Source organism: Calonectris borealis, chromosome 10 (genome assembly GCF_964195595.1).
Source record: "Calonectris borealis chromosome 10, bCalBor7.hap1.2, whole genome shotgun sequence".
In the NCBI taxonomy this organism is placed as follows: Eukaryota; Metazoa; Chordata; class Aves; order Procellariiformes; family Procellariidae; genus Calonectris; species Calonectris borealis.
Window position 1 is genome coordinate 269,621 of NC_134321.1, and position 20,287 is coordinate 289,907.

A 20,287-nucleotide genomic window follows, 5' to 3' on the forward strand; every position below is an offset into this window, starting at 1 on the left:
ACTATTGACTGTCAGATGCCTTATGCTTTTGAACAGGTCAGCAGGTCTTCTTGATCCGGGAATGCTTGTGAATATTCAGCAGCCTTTGATCAGGGATGATGGTACAGTCCTCCTAGCTGCTGACTCCAAGGTAGTATTCTTTCAGTTAAGTTCTGAACATATATATATTTATTTGTTCAGATTATTTTAGCTATGTACATAGGCACAAGTAATTTTTGCTTTTGAGAAGATAAGGTTGGGGTAAGTGAAGATCTGTATGAATGGAGGTAATAAGCTAATCAACAGGAACATGATTTCTTTTCATGGACTTATTTCTGCAAAAGGTCAGCCACAGGTAGTTCCCCACATGATATGTCAGCTGGGGCTAGGATTGATGATTACAATAGGATTTAAAGATCATTGTGAGCCATTGTTCTTCCTGTAGGTGTTCATGAGGAAGGGAAAGGTACATGAGAAAACACAAAGATTAAAAATGGGAAAAATTTATGTATGATACATAGCCTGTAATTTTGATCTACTAGTATGGTTCTTCCTTTTTAGGCTGAAACAAGCCAGGGTGCTTTAGGAACACTAGCAAATGTTGTAACATCTCTTGCTAATCTCAGTGAGTCACTAAATAATGGAGATACTTCTGAAGTTCAACAAGAAGAGCAATCTGCAAGTGAGATTACACGGTATGCATTTATATTTGCATCTTATTTAGCAATTTGTATGGTGTATACTTACAGTCATTCATTGAAGTAATTTGGCATTGTGGCACCAAACACAGTAGAGATTGCCCCCTACTTTGAAACACAGAAACAATTCTTTAGAAATCCAGGTTTGACTGTTGTCCTCTTGTGAAGAACTGTGTCCTGTGTTATAAATGTAGTGTTGTGAAGCTAGACCAGATTTCATACTCAGAAAAATAATAAATGACTAGTTTGTGACCTTGAGAGCCTCTGAGAATAGCAACACTTCGGTACTGTTTTATTTGTTATATATATATATATGTTATAACAATCATCTTGTTATAAGGAAGCTTCTCCTGCACAATGCTCATGCCCTTAGCCCTGCTCTTTAGGGGTCTGTATTACTGCAGATTTCTTTTTGAGATTGTGCTGCCATAATACTTGCTGGTAATGTAGGGAAAACGTAAGATTAATAAACTTTTTTTTTAATGTTTAGAAAGAGTTTGAAGTCTTTATTAATGAGAAAAATGGGAAAAGGAACATGGAATCTTAAAATTTCCAGCAGAGCTTGAGATTTTTACGGTTGGGGCTTTTGTTGGGGTTTTTGTTTGCTTTTTTTGGGGGGAGTGGGTGGGTTGAAGAACAATATAAATTGGCAATATAGTGAAATAAGAAAAATACTTGGCCTCAGAACTGTCCATTGTTTCTCAAGTAGAAGTCTTTTAAGAGGAACTTAACTTCAGGTTCTTAAATGTTTTATTTAAACTCTTCAAGTGAGTGAACTGATATTTAAAAATACTTCACACTGCAACTTCAATTTATGTCAACCTTGTACTCCTTCTTTAAAGCAGAAAAAAAATTCCAACCCCCTGCCCTCCCCCCCAAAACTTCTTGATAAAAATACTGGCAAAACAGCACTATACCATAATACTGTCCACTGGTATGAAATTGGAGCACAAAATTCTTTAAATCTAAGCTCTGTTATCATAAGAAGGGAATTTACACTGTCTTATTTCAGCAATGGCCCAGCTACAGCTTGAGTATAAAGGAGTCCAGGGACCAGTCTCTTTTACGTTACTGTCAAAAGGTTTCTAAGGCTTTGTCTATACTGTGAGATCAGGAGTGTCTGGCCATCTCTCATCTTAAGGGAAAGGAAATTCAGGCATGTTGTCTAGAAGAGAATCACACTATTCTCCACTGTTCCAAGAAATTGGACATCAAGGACAGGGACTGTAGGGAGTTCTCCAGAGTGTATCTAGTCTATAACCCTCACATAATCTGTTAAACATTCCAAGGTGAGAAGGAGGGGATAGTGAATGGTAAGCACAAGAGACCCCTTTACTAGTACAAATACTAGCATAAAACTATTAGAGCAGGATTTACAGTAGTAGAAAGTTCCCCTCGTACAGAGGAGTCTTTTACCAGCTATATATGGGCAGATCTATTCCTTTTATTAATGTCCAAACAGTACAGAGGGGTCAGGTTGTAATGAAAAGTCTGACCTTGTGTCTTAGCATAAACAGTTCCTGTATATGTTACCTCTAAGTGGAAATGCATTATAGCGTTTAATTTGACCACTACTCTGAATTTTTTTAAGGTGTAAGGAAGTACTCTTTCATTGTTTATTACTTTTTTTTTCCAGGGCATTTGATACTTTGGCTAAAGCACTTAATACCACAGATGGTACAGCAGCTCATAACTTGGCAGATGGGATGGATGCTGCAGGAGGAGGAAATATTCATGTAATCAGTAGAGATCAGTCAACACCAATTATTGAAGTGGAAGGACCCCTACTTACAGATACACATGTCACATTTAAGGTATGTGCTTCTTTAAATGTCTGACTAAACAAAGTAACACTTAAGACATAACCCAAAATTAGTTTACCATGTTTTCTTTATTCTTATATTTAATTTTGGCAATATAATCTAGGATAACATCTGCTATTACAAAGCTTCTAATACAATTTTCACTCTTGCATGCTGTATCTAAAGAGTATAGGTGTTATTTCATAAGACCTTTTCATAGACAGAAGGATGCTTTAAAATTTATTTCACTTTTCACTTCTGTTGATAATCACATTCCATATCATCCATATAGTATGATGTTTTTCTTAATTCATTTATAATTCTAGATAGTGTAAAACTTTCATCTAAAAAGCTCCTTCACATAAAGAGAGGTTACAGTGCCTTCTTAGATGCTTATGGTTAGACCACTGAAAAAGGTCTTGCATTCTAGAGATGCTTCAGCTTCAACTGAATACAAACAAACACATGCTGATAAACAGTGTGCGAGAAACAATAAGGGTGTTCATCTTGCTGTAACCAAATTGCACTGTTTCAAGAAATACAAAGATTATTACTGAAATAAGTAATACTTAATGCAGTCAAACTTTTATCATAACCTGCTTATTTCCATTAATGGTGTTTTGTGATTGTAGATTCCTATTACATGGCTTTCCCATTTTAGATATTTAGATTTTATATTTTATTTTGCTTCTTTTTAAAAAGTTTTAAAAGATCTTTTATAGCACTGTGATGCTAGCCAACCCTCCACAGAGCAAATAAATTTATAGATTTAATTATTATTAAATGAATATTAAAACATTTTAAAAGGAAACATTTGAGCTCTCTCCCACATAATTTCTTGTCTCCTATCTCTATTTTGCATTCCTTGCCAGTAGGAATGCATTTTCCTTTGACAATTTCTTGTCACACAGTTGCTTATGAAAGACTATGAGAGTAGTTTGAATGTTTTCGCTGGTTATTTCATGGATAATAAAAATTGTTTTATGTCTGAACTGTATATATTGTACTGTACTTTTATTTTTTGCAGCTGACAATGCCCAGTCCAATGCCGGAGTACCTTAATGTACACTACATCTGTGAGTCAGCATCACGACTACTTTTCCTCTCTATGCACTGGGCTAGGTCCATACCTGCATTTCAAGCTCTGGGGTAAATGGACATATTCTGTTGAATGGTTTCCTTTCTAATGAATTTAAGCACTGATCTGAACACTTTTCAGCTATTTTGAATTTTTAAATGATGATATTGTTTAATTTTTAATGAATTCTTTCACATGTGTGAACACTATGCAATATTCTCCTTTTTGGAAAATAAAATAGAAGACGGCAGAGGAAGGGATAACTATAATATCTGATGTAATTGCAGTTACAGAAGCTAAAGCCGAATCAAAAGCAAGCATTTAATTTGTAGAAATATATCTTTGCAAAGAACTGGTGAGCACCATTTTACAGATAACCTGTAGTTGGCCTATCACTACTTTTTGCTTTTTGAATTACTTGTAATATGCTAATATATGCCTTTTAGTAAAGTGGTTTGCAATACCTTAGTCCTTATTATTAATTCGTATAACTAACATAATTACATAGAGGGTGATAGCAACCTGATACAAAAACTACCTACAGTTGTTTGATTTTCTGTTGTTTATAGGCAGGACTGTAATACAAGCCTTGTGCGTGCCTGCTGGAATGAGCTGTTTACCTTAGGCCTGGCACAGTGTGCACAGGTGATGAGCCTGTCTACTATCCTGGCAGCTATTGTCAACCATCTCCAGAACAGCATACAGGAAGGTATGTTGTCAGTGTATTATTCTTATACGTGTTCAGTCCTGTCAACACTACAGGGACATTTGTGTAACATTTCTCATGAGGTGTTTCCTAATCAGTGGCAGAATTATTCCCCAGGATCCAGGGGAAGGAGAAGCCTTCTCTGGCATAATTACCTTTCCTCTGGTCATCTACAACTTTTGTTGCACTGACCTCACAGAGATCTCTGTGGGATGGAAGTGTCCATAGAAGAAATGGGGATAAGGTTGGAGGACGTGTTCTCCTGTCTTCCACATCTGACTGGCAGTACAAGGAAAGACAAGTACATCCTAAAGTTGGGTGTGCTCACAGAGCTTTCCTCCCATCCAGATGTAATTTTTTTTTTCCTCTTAGAATAATGATGTCTTCTTCGAAACCACACCAGAATTTTTTCCTTCCAGAACTTTCCTTCTCCTCTTTGCAGTGTAAAATTATAGCATTTGCCAAGTATCATAACAAGAATATTCTTGCAAGTATAACGGTTTTGGATACTGTTATAATGCAGTAATGATTAATGTATTTTGAATTACCCTCTGAAGCATTAAACAACCTATTTTCTTGACACTCTTAAGAAGATATATGTAATTTTATTTTTTAATTCAGTATTGGCCTGTTGATAATGATGACTGTATCTAGAATGGATGATAATCTGTTATGGTTGCTTTTTTTTAATTCTTTTCTTTCAGGATGCTCCAAATCAATATGATTGATTAGTGTGAGAATAACATTCCATTTTTTTAATAGGAGGAAAAAAACAATACTAGCTTTAAACTCTGCAAACACAGCATATATCATGAAAGCTAGCTTAAATTTAAATGTGAGTTAAAAGTAGTTACAGAATACTGTTTGGTATCAATTTGTGTGATGATTTTTGTGGTGCCATTATTGTGCATACAAAAAATTGGAAAATAGGCTTTTACTGAGGAGAGTAAAACTTGATTGTAGAACTATAAAATGTACAAAAGTAGATAATCTGAAAAAAATGTTTAATAACCTTCAGTCCTAGTAAAGTACATTTGTTTTAATCTACTTTATTAGCTTCATTATGATAAAGTAAATTAGACAGAAATTTGTTTCTTAAATGGATAGTATGCTTTCATAATGAATATAGTTGGGTTTTTTTTTCTTTTTTTCTTGTAATTTAAGAGAGCCTGGACAGCCCTCAAAATACAACAAACTAATGCTCTTTTCCTGCACAGAGAGGCGAGCGTTTAAAAGACCAACAGGGAAATGCACACCTTGTACGTTCTGCACAGGGTTAGGCTTTTAATTATATCTCTGTCAGAATAAATAGAGCTGTCTATTCCATCTACAGGCAATGAGTTTGTGGAGGACTAAGTGGTGGGGCTATTACAACCTTAAGCTGGCTCCACTCCTGTTCCCATGTCTCAAAAAAAAAAAAAAAAAAAAATTTGTTCTACAACCTGTACTTCCAGTCATACCGCGTTACCTGAGACTGGCCAAAAAAAGAGGATGATTTGTTTTACTATGATTTGTTGATGATTTGTTTTATTTATCTATTCTGCAAAGTTACCATACTATATTGTGTATTATAACTTTAAAATTCAAAACAAAGTGAAGAGATTTCAGAACTTTATCCAGGAAGCATATTAGTGATGAAGCTATTTGGAAACTCTGGAATTCAAGTTCACTTTTCCTGAATATTTCTGCACCATCGTTTCCCACTTAATATAGAAATGAAAACATTACATCATGTCTATCTTGATCCATCGTGAGTAACTAAAAACTCGTATCACAATTCATGTATTTTAGAAATTTAGATTATGCTTTCATTCTTATTTCAAGACATTGTGCAAAAAATGTTTCTTCTGTTCAATCTTTTTATTGCAGTTTCAGAAAATATGTAAAATGATAAATTACATCAAAGATTCAGTTTAAGGCACACGGGTCTAAGCAATCATATACACTATTAGCTGTACAGACAAAGGTAAAATATTTAAGTTATAATGATATGAAATACTAGCATTAGAGAACATGACTGGAATAAAATTATTCTGACGTATTTCTCAAGAAAAAGTTTTATCCCTTGTGAATTGACTTACCTCTGAAGTTTGATTATAGTAATTATATATTCAAAGATTTGTCTTAATGTCATCTCTAAGGTTTTTATTCTTTGACTAGTCTGCAGATACGCAGAGAGAAGGTACATTTATCAAAATAGAAATCTCTCCCTCCCTAGCTGAGCAGCTAATGCCACTCAATTGTAACTTATGCACAAATAATATAAGATTTTTTTTTTTTAAATCAACATTTTAAGAAAGAATATGAAGCCAACATAAGGAACATGGTGTTTCAAATGATGGAAGAATCTGTGCACATGTATTTGAGTGAATTTACCCCATCAGAAGGAAAAAATCACTTCTAAAAGTACAGATAGAGGAAAAACTAGCACTGCCATTACTGCTCTTGCATTCACTTGTGGAAAAGCTAACTCAATACTCTTTGAATTTAAAACTGGGATTGCATGATAGCATTTGTTTTGTTCGTTCCCAGAATCACTCTAGCCATTTGTAGAATAATTCACCATAGTTTGAGAGTCTCTGCTCAGAACAGTACATCACTGGAATAAGATTGGTGTTGCAGATTATGCTGTACTGGCAAAATTATGCAAAAGAGTCAACATTCTGTTTGCTAGCCCTGTGTCTCACTCAGCTTTATAAATCTTCACTTCCATAATCATTTAGGCCATCCTTATATGTTAAGTGGTTTTAAGATAGCAAATGACACAAAGTCACATCACTTGTTTTATAAAAGGATATTGGTTAATATATCAGATATACTTGAGCTCACATGAAATAGTAAGCAGTATCTTTTTGTAGATAAACTTTCTGGAGACAGAATAAAGCAAGTCATGGAACACATCTGGAAGCTTCAGGAGTTCTGTAACAGCATGGCCAAGCTTGATATTGACGGATATGAATATGCATACCTTAAAGCTATAGTCCTCTTTAGCCCTGGTAAGGAATTTAGTAACCCTATCTTTTTAAATATAAGCATTCATATGTTAATGTTTTGGTAATTTTTTAATGAGATTAATGTCTTGAGATGAGACTGATCTGTTAAGCTGCAGATAAAATGATTGTTCCATAATGATTTATCACAAACAATATGTTTTTTAAAAATAACTTTGGAGCAACATATCCATGTTATTTACAGTTCCAATATATCAGGTATTTCCTGTACAGCCACCTTAGAAGACCAGACTCTCAATTATCTTCAGCTGAGAATCTATGTGTATTAAGTTATCTGGCATGTGTACTAGCAATATTAGTGAAGTAAATGGTAGGAAAGATTAGAGGAAATACATTTTCACAGTGACAAAAAGAAAGTGGCTTAAATTTTAATATTTTTAATACATTCATAAGAGGGATTGGTGAAATATGAGCAGAATTACCGTTGTATTTTATATGGAACTTCCACAAAATCTCCAAAACTAAATGTAAACAGGCTGCCTTCCATTTGTTACCAAAAAAATGATAGCAGACAACTAAAGCATGATCAACAGTATTTATGAGATATGAGGATTTACTCAAAGAAGACACTTGAGATTTTCTGGAATGATAAGGTAAGGACATTAAAGAAATGGGAAGTGACAGTCTCTTCAGCAAAGGTGGAGAAATGTTCCTAGGACACAGAAAGTTAATTTAAAACTGCTGACAGGCTGAGTGAAAGGGAAGCTCTTGCTCAGAAACGTAAATTATTTACTTTAATTCAAAGGTGTATACCACTGTGAATTTAACAAAATACAAAGAAAAGAAGTATCTTGTTATCAGGGTTTTGTTTTTTTTTTTTAAACATTGATATTATTTTTCTCTTTGTAGTAAAACTTACTTTAATTACAAGATATTGGGGTCCTGAAATTTGCTTTTGAAATTTTTTTTGTAGATTGTACCATTAGGGTTAGGTTTATTAGGATTTTTAGTCAAGTTGGAGGAGCAAGAAACTCTCCAAAGTCAAGCTAGCTCTGTCCCGTTTCAAGGGAAGAGCAATTGGAACACAACACGGAAGATATTTGGGCATAGTCAGATATGTGGTATTTTCTGTTTTTTTTCTGATCATGTGACTGTCTTTGAGGAGCTGAGCCAACTGGAATTAAAACATGAGACAGACTCAGGAAGGTCAAGAAATTGATCTGTCAAGAAAACAACTCTATAGATACTGCTCAGTGAGCATAGTTAGTCGAAATCACAGAGGCAAACACATTTAAAAAAGCAAGTTTAGAAACGAGGAGTGTCATTGCTTGGTACACACCTACAGGCTTAATCTTTTTCTACTTTCTTGTGGATACACACAGCTATAGAGAGAAAAGTGAGTAAGCTAATTCTGAAGCCAAGAAGTAAATGTCCAGTTGAGTGGTTTCCTTTATACAGCTAAGACGTTAAACATCACGATCCAAGACAAATATTTAAATGAAATTTAATGCAAGAATCTTATAACTACATATATTTCATAATGTATAGGGAAACAATCGACATACAGAAATGTTTTGTTTCTTTAGATCACCCTGGTCTGACCAGTTCAACCCAAATAGAAAAATTCCAGGAGAAGGCACAGATGGAATTGCAGGACTATGTACAAAAAACGTATCCAGAAGATACTTATAGGTATTTATTGTCTATAGTACCCAAAGTAATGTTGTGGGCCATAGCTGGCAAAAGTACAAAATAACATCGTTGATGTAAAAATTTCCTTTTTGACATCTGTTCTTTTTTGACTATGGATGAGAAAGAACTAGAACCTTGTTCATAAAAGCAAGCAGATTGTTTAAAGATAGGTAGAAGCAAGAATGGCTGTCTAGCTTGTTCCACGTAAATTAAACTTGAGTACTTTTTTTTTTTTTTGAATGGCTTTTTTTTTGAGAGTCTCATTGCCATGTTTAGAAAAGTAAACAGACTTACTTTATTAGATGTCTCAAGAATAACTCTCAACTGCCTCAAACTGCCTCCTTTTTCAAGTTAGTTGTCAAAGAGGCTTTGGGATAATAAAAGGTGATTATCATCCTTTAAATGTTTATCAAGTTACATATGCAGAAAAGTATTTAAACTGTCAGTTTATAAACCATGTGGGGAACAGTAACCAACTCTTAAGCTTCTGTTTATAAGAAACTCCCACATCCTACTTACTTTCTCCTTTGTTTATTTTTTTAATTTCCAAGGACTTCTCTGTGAAAGTATCTTAACTTGTTTTTTCACCTCCCAACTCTTCCTGTTTCTTACTTGCTAGAAATAATTATCCTATTTTCTAATAATGTCCTTCAAAACTATTTTAAATTTCATCAACACAATGATTCTCTGCACTACAAGGGAAATTCTAACTTCTGTCTAGCAATATATCCTAGAATATAATTCTCTTACTGTGAAAGGTATCCCCATGTAAAGAAGTATGCAACCCCATGCATTTAAGCAAGGTCTGAGGGTAGTGTAACTTAAAAAAACCAAACCAAACCAAACCAAACCAAAACAAACCCCACGCCTGTAAAAGAAAGAGCTTCTCCCATCTCAGAAACTGGTTTCTGCACTGATCTTACAGAGTTAACATTGTGTGGGGCAACAGACAGAAAGGGCATCAGGATTCCCAGTTAGGTGCAGTGAAGATGGGATTCTGTACTTCAGAAATATCCTCAAATCCCACATTCTTCTTCTGTGTACAATTCAATTATTCTGGTTTGATGCGTGAGAGCTGGATATCTGCCATAAAAAGAAATACAGAATTTGTTCCATATGCTTGCTTCTCTTATTAGGGGCTCAAGGAAGAAAATCAGTGTGTTACATTTCCCAAACAATGTCCTGTATTTTAATTGTCTATATCTAGTTAAATGTCTATAATCCCCACGCTCACCCATAGATAAGCTTAGAGGACAAATCTGATTATTTCTGAGCAACTGAATGCTGGCACAAATTGAGATAGAAGCACAAGTGTTGTTGTTTTCACAAACACAGCAGCATGGCTTGGATCTTTTTGCAATTTTCCCCTAAAGTTTACAAGATATGGTATATTAGCAGAATGGACCTTATATATTTTCTCCATAGATACTCAAGCATTTTCCAGAGGCCTGTGTTCAGTGCTGCCTAAAGTTTGCTATTACATGGCTCTGGCTCAGGTCATTAATTTATTTTGGCATTTGTGATGTACATCTGCCATATAAACACAGAAGATATGCTTTCATCACTGTCCTACATTTCAAATGCATTGAAAGTCCAGAAATTAAATACGATCACTTCGTTATATTGGATATCTGTTAACATACTGGTACATAAAAAACCACAGCATTTGGCAATATGTGTGAGTAACAGCACATCCCTCCAAATTCCTTTTCTCATCAGAAGCAGATTCTCTTATTTCCTTTTATACATATCCAGTCCCATTCTTACTATCTAGTTTGTCATTAGGTTGCTAGGCAACTGAGGACTATGCTGTTTATGATTTAAATTTTAATTAAGCTTTTTACTCTTGAAATTGTGCAAATGTTCTCACTAGTCAATAGGAATATTACTTGTCTCAGCATTGTCTTGAACTGTGAAGTGCTTCCAGAGCTGGGAATTTCAAAAGCAGACCAGGAGAATTGTGTGTTTGTACGTACACGTATCTACAAAGAGCACTAATATGTCCTTTTCATTGGAAAATCACAAAGATAGATGGTGGCTTCTCATTTCACTTGCAGGATGGAAAAGTAACCATTCTTTTTATGGTAGCTCAGTTAGCTTTAATTGCCTCTGTACTCCCATTCATGAGTTATGGTAATAATAAAAGCAGATCCAGCTCTTTAGCTACAAAGTATTTTAAACTAGTATTATATGTATTTATAATCCACTGAACTTCTTTTTCAGGCTAGCCCGGATTCTAGTTCGCCTGCCAGCACTTAGGCTGATGAGCTCTAGCATTACCGAGGAACTATTTTTTACTGGTCTCATTGGAAATGTTCCCATTGACAGCATAATCCCCTACATTCTCAAAATGGAAACAGCAGAATATAATGGTCAAATAACTGGCACGTCTGCATAGTGGGAACAACACAATTTAATGGATTGAAGTAATTTTCATAAAAACATACAATTACGAAGTTAAAAGAATAGCATTTTGGTATGTACAAATATTTCCAACTTGTTATCAGTTTCCTGTCAGATTTCTCCTTGTCTGTTTGCTGACGTTGACAAAATTTAAGCAGCTATTAAAAGACCTGCTATAGGACCTTTTCTGCCACAAGGAATATTTTTTATGCCTTTCATTTAAAAGGCTATAGATTACTGAACATACTTTTCACATGCTTTGTATTTAGAAATTATCAGTGGTTAAAAATAGAGTTTTATAATATCAAAGATTAGTAATAAAATTACTTTAAAAGTAAAAAGAACAGTATGTATATATTTAAAAATATCCTTGGAATTAATATCTAATAAATGCCAGGGTATAATACTAGCACTTTGTAAGCACTTCTTGTCAAAGCGACGTCATCAACATCCTGCTTATGAGTATGGAAAATGAAAAAAATTGCATATGTCCTTAATCAAAATGCTAGTGATTTCTGTGAAAATGTAGAATGCTACAGGAGACAATCACTTATTCTACAATAAGTCACTTGTTCTTGTGTTATGCATGAAATATTAATGTGGATTCTTAAATCAGATATCCACATTATATGAAACTATACTCTGTTAAATTAGTGCAGTTGTAATTCACAGTACGATGCAGTCAGAGTGACTATTACGTGCTAGAGGAATTATCCAAACCAGGAGAAAAAATGTGGGGTTTGCCACAATAATGATGAAATATTCAGGATCCTTAAAGTTTCTATTCAGACCAACACAGTCATGACAAATGTTATTCTAATAGGAAGCCTTTCGATTGTGGGGAAAATCAGTCATTAACTGGAAGAACAGTCATTTTCAAGTAGAGCTGTGTGATGCTTTTTGAGTATGCTCTTTGTATTTCCAAATTTACTCCTTCTCTCTGTACTCCTAAACACCCTCATCATCCAGCCAAAGGTACAATTTAAAACCTGAAACATGTAGAACCTCTGGCTGTCAGCAAGAATATATTACACAGCTCTCTTACTTTATTTCTCCCTCCCCCGCTCCCCTTCCTTGACTGACCACTCACAATTTTGCAGTGCTCTCAATCTTCCTATGACTCAGTCTGAAACTGAAATATAGTTAGGATTCACATTCAGTCACGAACAATTGCAGTTAATGACTGATATACCATGGCGTTATAAAATTAACTACTTTTTAATTGTCCTAGAGTGATGAGCCATCATGTTTTCTAGTATTGGCCATTAGCTGCTAGCATTGCTTTCATTTTAGTATAATTTATTATTCTTGACATTAAATATTTTAAACAATCAAACTTTAAAAAGAAGTCATGGCAATTAATACCTTCATCTGATCCTGGCTCATTAGATGCATCAATTATTTTAATTATTTGTATGGTAGAGGCATTTTCTACTTGCGTTTTTTTATGTGACAAAAATCTAAGGGTAAGTTCAGCACTTTTGTTTTTCTTCTGTTACTGACATTTATTTAGAAACACCAACCAGGTTGGTGTTTGTGTCTTTTAAGGGGTCTGAATTGTAGCCAAAAGAACTTAAGCAGCTCCAGATGAGGCTTCTGATGTAATAAAAAGTCTTGCCCTGGTATATTTCATTCTCATTAGGAGGCTCAAATTTGTAGCACTCATTGTGACACAGAAGGCTATTTAATTTTAGTTTCTGGATGCATTAAAGTCTTCTACAGTTACCATTGTTACAGCATTCAGAATCTTCTTTTCTCAGAAGGGTGTTAGAAGAGTCCAATATACATGCAGAGATTTGTAATACTGCACTTTCATTTCTCTCAGCTTTTGCTACAGCAAATGAAATTGTCATATTTTTAACGTGATGGAAGGTCCGCATTCTGAATGTTAAGTCAACTGGAATGCAGAATTTTGTACTAGCTGTTTTATTGCAGTGTAACTTCTTGTGTGATTGTGTCAGCACTTCCGATGCAAAGTCCCTGTTTTAAGGGTATACAACTTAAAAATTAATTGTGATATTAACAACATCAGAAGTAGCTACCTTGGAAAGAGTTGTGGCCATTTTTGTTAAAATTTAAAATTTTATTGGCTTATGTCATTGTTGTTCTAAAAGCAGTATGCATTGAACTTCTGTGATATTTTTCATTGCAAAAAAGATTATGCAGTTTAATTTGCTTTCAGTATTTTGTAAAAATCATTTAAGCAGATAAGTAAGCATTGTTGATGACAAATGAAATATTCATTAGCACAAAAACTAGCCATTGGAATCTTTTTTCCCAAATTGGAATACACACCAGCTGGCTTTTTCATGACAAACATCATTTCAACTTCCAATTTTTCAAGTAAAAGGGCCCCAGTTTCTGCGCAAAAATTTGTTTTCCTAATTTTTCTTACTTGTGCTGTGAGCATAACAGTTCAGGAAATAAAATAAAGCCACTACAATTTTTTGGGAACAGAGGGATTGCATGAAATAAAACTTAAAATGTATGCATTGTATTATATTTGTAAATCAAAATGGTAAATATCATGCAGCTCCGTTTACAAATAAACTACACTCCCTACAAATGCAAGGCCACATAATGCTATCCTTGATCCATCTCTGGTAGTCTGCAAATAGTTCCCTGGACTTCAGGGCCACTCCAGGCGTTGCCTCACCAGTGGCGAGTAGAGGGTAAGGATCCCCTCCCTTGACCTGCTGGCAATGCTTCGCCTATGCAGGCCAGGATACCATCAGTCTTCACTGCGGCAAGGAGATGGTGCTGGCTCATGGTCAACTTGGTGTCCACCAGGACCCCCACGTCCTTTTCTGCCAAGCTGCTTTCCAGCTGGGTGGCCCCCAGCGTATATCGGTGCCTAGGGTTGTTCCTCCCCAAGGGCAGGACGTAGTGCTTCCCCTTTTTGAACTTTCTGAGGTTCCTGTCGGCCCACTTCTCCAGCCTGTCGAGGTCCCTCTCAATGGCAGTATGACCCTCTGGTGTATCAAGCAGTGACGCTGCCAATCTATCAGTGATCTAGGTGTAATCTAGCAGTGAAGCTATTTTAGCTCATTCAAAGAAATCTTTTTCTTTTCCTTGTATGGCCATCAATAGAAGATAGATGTTCAAGAGGCACAGAACTGGTGAAGGGATTCTTTCCGCCAACAGTTTAGGTATTGCTTGGTAGCAATAGAAACAGGCACATCTAAGGAAAATGGGCTTCACAAAGTTGTTCTTGCTGTGTTAACCTTTGACATTATTTTCAGCCTCTTCTGGTGCTTGGGCTTTCAGGCCACTCTAACATAATGAAGGTAGAACAATGTACACAGTACAGCTGCAGACTCAAGCAAGTTTTAAACTGTGTGCAGAAAATACTACAAGGCTGATGTAGTTCTTGTCATTTCTGAGGTTTTTTCCATCCTCCCTGCCAGTAACTGGAAGATGGTAACAGGCTAATCTTACTAGCTTTATTTTTAGGTTAGTTTCATTTTGTTTCTTCTTTGCAAGTGCAAACTTTTGCTTATGAATATGGGACAGGAGGGTTTTTTATGATTGTAACAATTATTGAAAAACTTTATTGATTTTAAGTATGGAAATAGCTTGTTTTCATAAAGGCCAAATTTCAATGCCAAACTTGTGTTTATAGAACTAGGAGTCAAAGGATCACAGTCTGAAAATGATTCTAAGAAAAGTGACATCTCACTGAAGCTCTATTTAGTGCCTGAAATTCAGTCTCTCCAGATTTTTCGAGGTCCTGTTTCTGCTGCTCTTGAAATGAAAATATTTTAACTCAGTAGAAATACAGTGATAAACTATCTGATTAGATCTATCTGAACTTGAGTACATGTGTATATTGGTAATAATTTATTCAGACAATTGTTAGAATTCTGTGCTGACTGAAACTAGGGCATGCTGGGAGTGATAATGAGTCAATAATATCCATTCTCCATGTGCTTCATTTATTTTCCAACTCTTTTGAGAAGGAACTGGATTTCAATCTTGTAGATAAAAAGAACAATGATCAATAACTGTGTAGGACCACTTTGGGTTAACTTTGTAATAATGATTTTTATTGTATTTGTGACAAGGGCAAGAACGAATACTACTTTTCTTCCCTTAATTTACTTACATCAGACTAAAGAGACACAGAACTAAGACCATGTGCAAAAGTAATCTTTCTCTGCCTATTTACATTGCTTGTAAATTAGATACAATGATTTTGGTGCCACTGCAGCACCTGGCATGAAACTGGTAGAAGAGGAAAAAATACATCTCCAAGGGGAGATCGATCATACAAGTCTTTATTTTAGCTGCCTTAAAATGGTAGATTATTAAGGAGGCTTAGTTTTCAGAGCACTCTGAGGCAAGAAACTATTGTCGGTCACCATCGATGACTTGATATCGTTTACCAAGTCTCTTTTTACCATCATCTGAAGCACTTGGCCCTCAGGGAAGGCATAATGCCTCCAGTGAATAGCACTTACTCAAGGTTTCTGTGCTGAATACAGCCGGCTCCGCGTTATCATTATAGTACCCTTTCGCGAAGGGCATATTCTGAGGTGTGATAGGGAAAACAAGTCAGGGCTGAAGCTTCCAGGTGAAACCAGTTTCCTGACTGTGTTTCTTCTTTGTCAGAGACTGTAAAACACTGCAGTGTTTTCATTGTTGTGTAAAGTACACAGGACTTTCATAGATTCCTGAACGATTTCATCCAAGATGCTGAAGGTGTCAGTACATTTTCCTGCCCATTAAAATTAAGAGGGTAGTTAGGATTCTTCCCTGATTACCTGCTGTTTAATTAGTAAGGGATAATTTGAAAAAGCACCAAATAGCATGAGTAGCAAGGGTATCAAGAATACAGTTTAGCCAGGAGAAGGGAACTGGAAATTACCGGTCTGAGGATACTGCCAAAAAAGCAGTGATTGAAGCAGCTTTCTGCAATAACAGCACCAGTCAGGGGCCCTGTTTCAATTGGGTGGTGTGAGCAGTAGAACTGGCAGGTCAATTGGACATGCAGAAGTGCACCAGCAAATACCTACAGGATGATATCACCCTGAAAAGAACAAAAAAAATTAAAATGTTGTTTTTCTATTTTAAATCCCTCTCCTCTCCTTCGGTTACTCTTTAGAGTGCAAAAGCAGGGTAGGTTGATTCTTTTTCATGTACTCCTGCCCATAAGAGAAAAAGCAGAAACACCAGGCAAGCAACAAGTAGGTTCCCGTCTGTCCCAGTAGTTTGCCACACTTGCCATACAGCAACAGAATAGCTGCTGTGGTGGTTTGCTCTGATGATAAGCATGGGCCTGCTGCGAGAGCAGCACACAACATCTGCAGTCCTAATGCCTCCATATATCCAGGGAGAATCAACACAATAAGGACATGTTCACCCTATAGAGGAGAGTAAGGGGCAGAGGAAGGACAAATTGCCAGCATCTACTGGATCTTGAATGACAGAAAATTAGTTTAAAAACCAGCTTTATATGAAAAATTACCAAGAGGGCATGGCAAAGGGGAGAAAATGAAAACATTTACTTTTTGCACCTTTTCATTCTGAAGTTGCTGAATCATTTTAAGAGTAAATTCTCCTGAACTAAGTTCAGGCTTATTGTTTAATGAAAAATGCCATAACCCTTCTTGTTAGATAATGCTACAATCCTACTGCTGCTGCAATCAGTGTTATCAACATTATATGGGAAATTATTTGTGCAAAAAAAATCAGAACATTATTTATACTGAGGTTGCAAGTTAAAGTAAAATTCTTCATAGAGTTTAAATGCTCTAGACTTGGAAAACATCAAACCCAGAATTACCTTATTACTGAGCTTTTTGTTGTGGTAATACTGTCATAATATTCCATAATTCCCACAGCCTGTTTTATCCTCTGAGTTACACGAATGCTTTGAAAATGGCTTATTATTGTTAAATTCATGCCTGTCTTCCTTCTTTTTAAAGGGTTTGATAGGTTTTTACACATCTTTATTTTGTGCCTCGCACCATTGTGCATTTCTGCGTGTTCAATTCTAAAACTCACTCGAGCAGCTAATGCATATGTACATAGTTGTATGTATGTGTGTATGAATGTATGTTTATACCTAGCTGTCTAAATATATTATGTACAGTGTATAGAAAGTGTGTAGTGTATGTATATATGTACAGATATGTAGCCATGTATTCATACCATTCTATATGTTAAAGCTTTTCATTCATTTGCTAATCCAGAGCTTCCTAGTTTTCATTTCTTAGCCCAAACTAAGCCTCGCTTAAGCAGGTGAATCCTCATGAATTTCAGAGGTTTGCACCTTTTTCTAAACCCAGCCTGAATTTAGTATTTTCTGTTCAGAACTGGCAAATATATTCCATGAATTTTCTGGCTTTTACATTACTCCCTTTACCTTTTCTCATTTGACATGTAAAAGTCTGCCAGTGAATAGTTAATTGAACATACAATGTCTGTTAAAAATAAATGAATAAATAAATAACTACAGTCATAGAAAATACTTCCCTGTTTTCAATATGTACTCATTCTCTTTCAGCCTTCTGAGAGACTTTTTTGTAAAGTTTTATTTTGCAGTGAAACTTGGTAAGAGATTTGATTTTTTTGTTAAAGTCTTCAGCAGTGGCTAATTGAAAGAAAAACAATTTGCCCTTTATCATTGAACTGTAGCACACAGAACAGGATGCAGCGGATGCTGTTTAAAAAATCAATACTCATATTGCCATAATGATAACATGAACCAAACCGTTAGTTAAACAAAGACTATGTCCTCTGTTCCATGAAACAACGACATTTCTGTTACAGTGGTAATTAAACAAGACAGAGATTGCAGTTATTTTATTTCTTAGCAAGCATCAAGACTTATTTAGGATTTTCATGATGCATTTCAATTGCATATTCACTTTCCAAAGTTATTCTCTTTATTGTCTAGCTTAAACTAAACAAAGCTGGTTAGTTCACTTAGTTGTCAGACTTATAGCCATTTTAATGTTCTGTCCTTTCCTGAAACTGTAATTTGTGCAGATCTTGCACTGTGTGTGTGAAGTTTCCATTGTTCACATGGCAGCTGGGCGCATGGAGCATTTACGAAATTAGACTTGCAGGAAGACAATTTATTACTCATAAGGAGTATTCAAACATTTAAATTATCAAAATATAAGTAGTTCTTGTTCCTTTTCCCTTCTGATGACCTAAGTTCAAAGGAAGTCTTCTGTAAAAGTAATTCTATTAACTTTGTTTTTTTAAAAAAGCATTTCACAGACCGTGTAGGGGAGTAGTTCAGCAAGTCTTGTTTCTGTCATATTAAAAAGGTGAAGCGGAATTTTCTGGGTGTTTATTTCCACCTTTTGTACTTAATGTGGCAAAGACTTGTGTATGTTTAAGCAGATGAGCAGACGCCAGTTAAAATAATGTGAGCTTCTTGCATGCTTAAAGTAAAACACAAGTCTCTCTCAGAGTCAGGCCCTCTGCTTGTAAAGTCTTTGCTATGGAAAATGCGAAGAATGTTCTCTGTTTCTTGCTCTATCGTTTAGTGTGTGTGTATAAGCTTTTGTTTCAAATATAGAAAAAAACTGTAAAAAAACCATTTTAACATTTCAAATCTTATTTTTGAGATTTTCAGCAGGGAAATTATTTAAATTAATGGCAGGAATTCCTGTGACAGATGGTCCTTCATTGGTGTCTTGACAATCAGTGCTGTTTGAATAAGGTTTGCTTTCCTCTTTAAAGGCTGAATGGAAACCTGAATGTCTATTAACGTAATTGTACTGCAGTAACATTTTTAAAGATTAGGAAGCCAACTAGGGTATTGATCAGGATTGAACCTGTTTAAAAATTCAATTGTGAATTTAGAAAAAAGAGCATATTTTAAAATTGTGAACTTGTTTTATACACACGTTTGAATTGTTTGTATTCTGAAAGACAAAATGTGCTCAAATTTAAGCGGCAATAAAGGCTCTGTTGTAATATTCTATGGAAACTGTGGAATGTGAAATCAGCTTTCTGTATTTGATCACAGAAAGCAAAAGTCTGAGAAGCACACCTATTGCCAGGTATCTAACACCCCTGCATAACTGGCTTCTCATACATTTTTTAATGATTTTAGATAAATGATAATAAGGCACAGGTCCATTTTGAAATATTTTCGATGATTGTGGGTTAAAAGTAGGACTGAATAAATTTCAAATAAAAAGGATATTCTTTAAGAAAAAAACATGTTAGTTGTATGTTAAATTTCTTGTACATGGAATTGATGCTAAATGTGGGAATGTTTTTAATAATTAATCTGTACTCCAAAATACATTGCAAGCCAGTGTTCAAATAGTTTCACAACTGAAAAACTGCACATTGTGTAACTGTTTGTATCTGCTTGGCATACCAGGGAGTTCTGAGCTCCTACAAAAATTTTAATAAAAGGAATCATCTACTTTTAATTTGTTGGGATATTTTCTGGAAGTCTCTGTTCATTATAATTTAGAAAACTATTGTTTATGTTATTATATTTTAATTTCCAAGTTAAAAACCGTGCAAAAGTTATTAATTTCTCACAGCTGCTTCTGTGAAATCAGCATTGTTATGTGTGATAGCATTTAAAAATAATAGCATGTTCTTTTTTTAATCTGAATTTTATATCTAATCAATGTCTTCAGTCATGAAGAGGAATTTGCATTGTTGTGTTTGTATATAGAGTATTGCAGTGCATGATTTAGCTTATGCATTTTATTAAATGCTGTTTAAATGTGGCATTATATTGTTGTGGCTTAATACTACTACCTAAATGAAGTTTATACCATTAAAGTGAATTACAAATATAAATGCATTCTTGAGTTTTATTTTTAAGTTCACTTAGTTTCTTCTTAAACATTAGGTGTCTAAGCCAAATACATAATTTACTATCTTTTAGGGAGAAACAGTATTTTCCCTTCACTACAACGATTATCTTATGAGTGATTTAACCGGGTCTAAGACAGAAGATAAATCCCATGAACCTTACTGACACCAGGGAGCGA

At 35.1% G+C, this 20,287-nt stretch overlaps 1 protein-coding gene across 12 annotated transcripts in view; it reads left to right on the forward strand.

Moving 5' to 3' along the window:
• NR2C2 (nuclear receptor subfamily 2 group C member 2) overlaps nt 1-20,047 on the forward strand; it is a 46,336-nt gene extending 26,289 nt beyond the window's left edge. For 5 of the 12 annotated variants that reach the window (XM_075158506.1, XM_075158510.1, XM_075158509.1 and 2 more), the window contains 8 exons: nt 37-130; nt 541-674; nt 2,314-2,491; nt 3,507-3,628; nt 4,127-4,266; nt 7,122-7,259; nt 8,801-8,906; nt 11,130-20,047. In XM_075158506.1, the coding sequence (XP_075014607.1) occupies nt 37-130; nt 541-674; nt 2,314-2,491; nt 3,507-3,628; nt 4,127-4,266; nt 7,122-7,259; nt 8,801-8,906; nt 11,130-11,304 (1,087 nt within the window). In that variant the 3' untranslated portion in view covers nt 11,305-20,047. Of the gene's footprint in view, nt 1-36; nt 131-540; nt 675-2,313; nt 2,492-3,506; nt 3,629-4,126; nt 4,267-4,967; nt 5,003-5,427; nt 5,991-7,121; nt 7,260-8,800; nt 8,907-11,129 lie in introns of those variants that run through there. The other 7 variants (XM_075158512.1, XM_075158514.1, XM_075158513.1 and 4 more) reach the window with 7 other exon arrangements.
• The last annotated feature ends 240 nt before the right edge of the window (nt 20,048-20,287 follow it).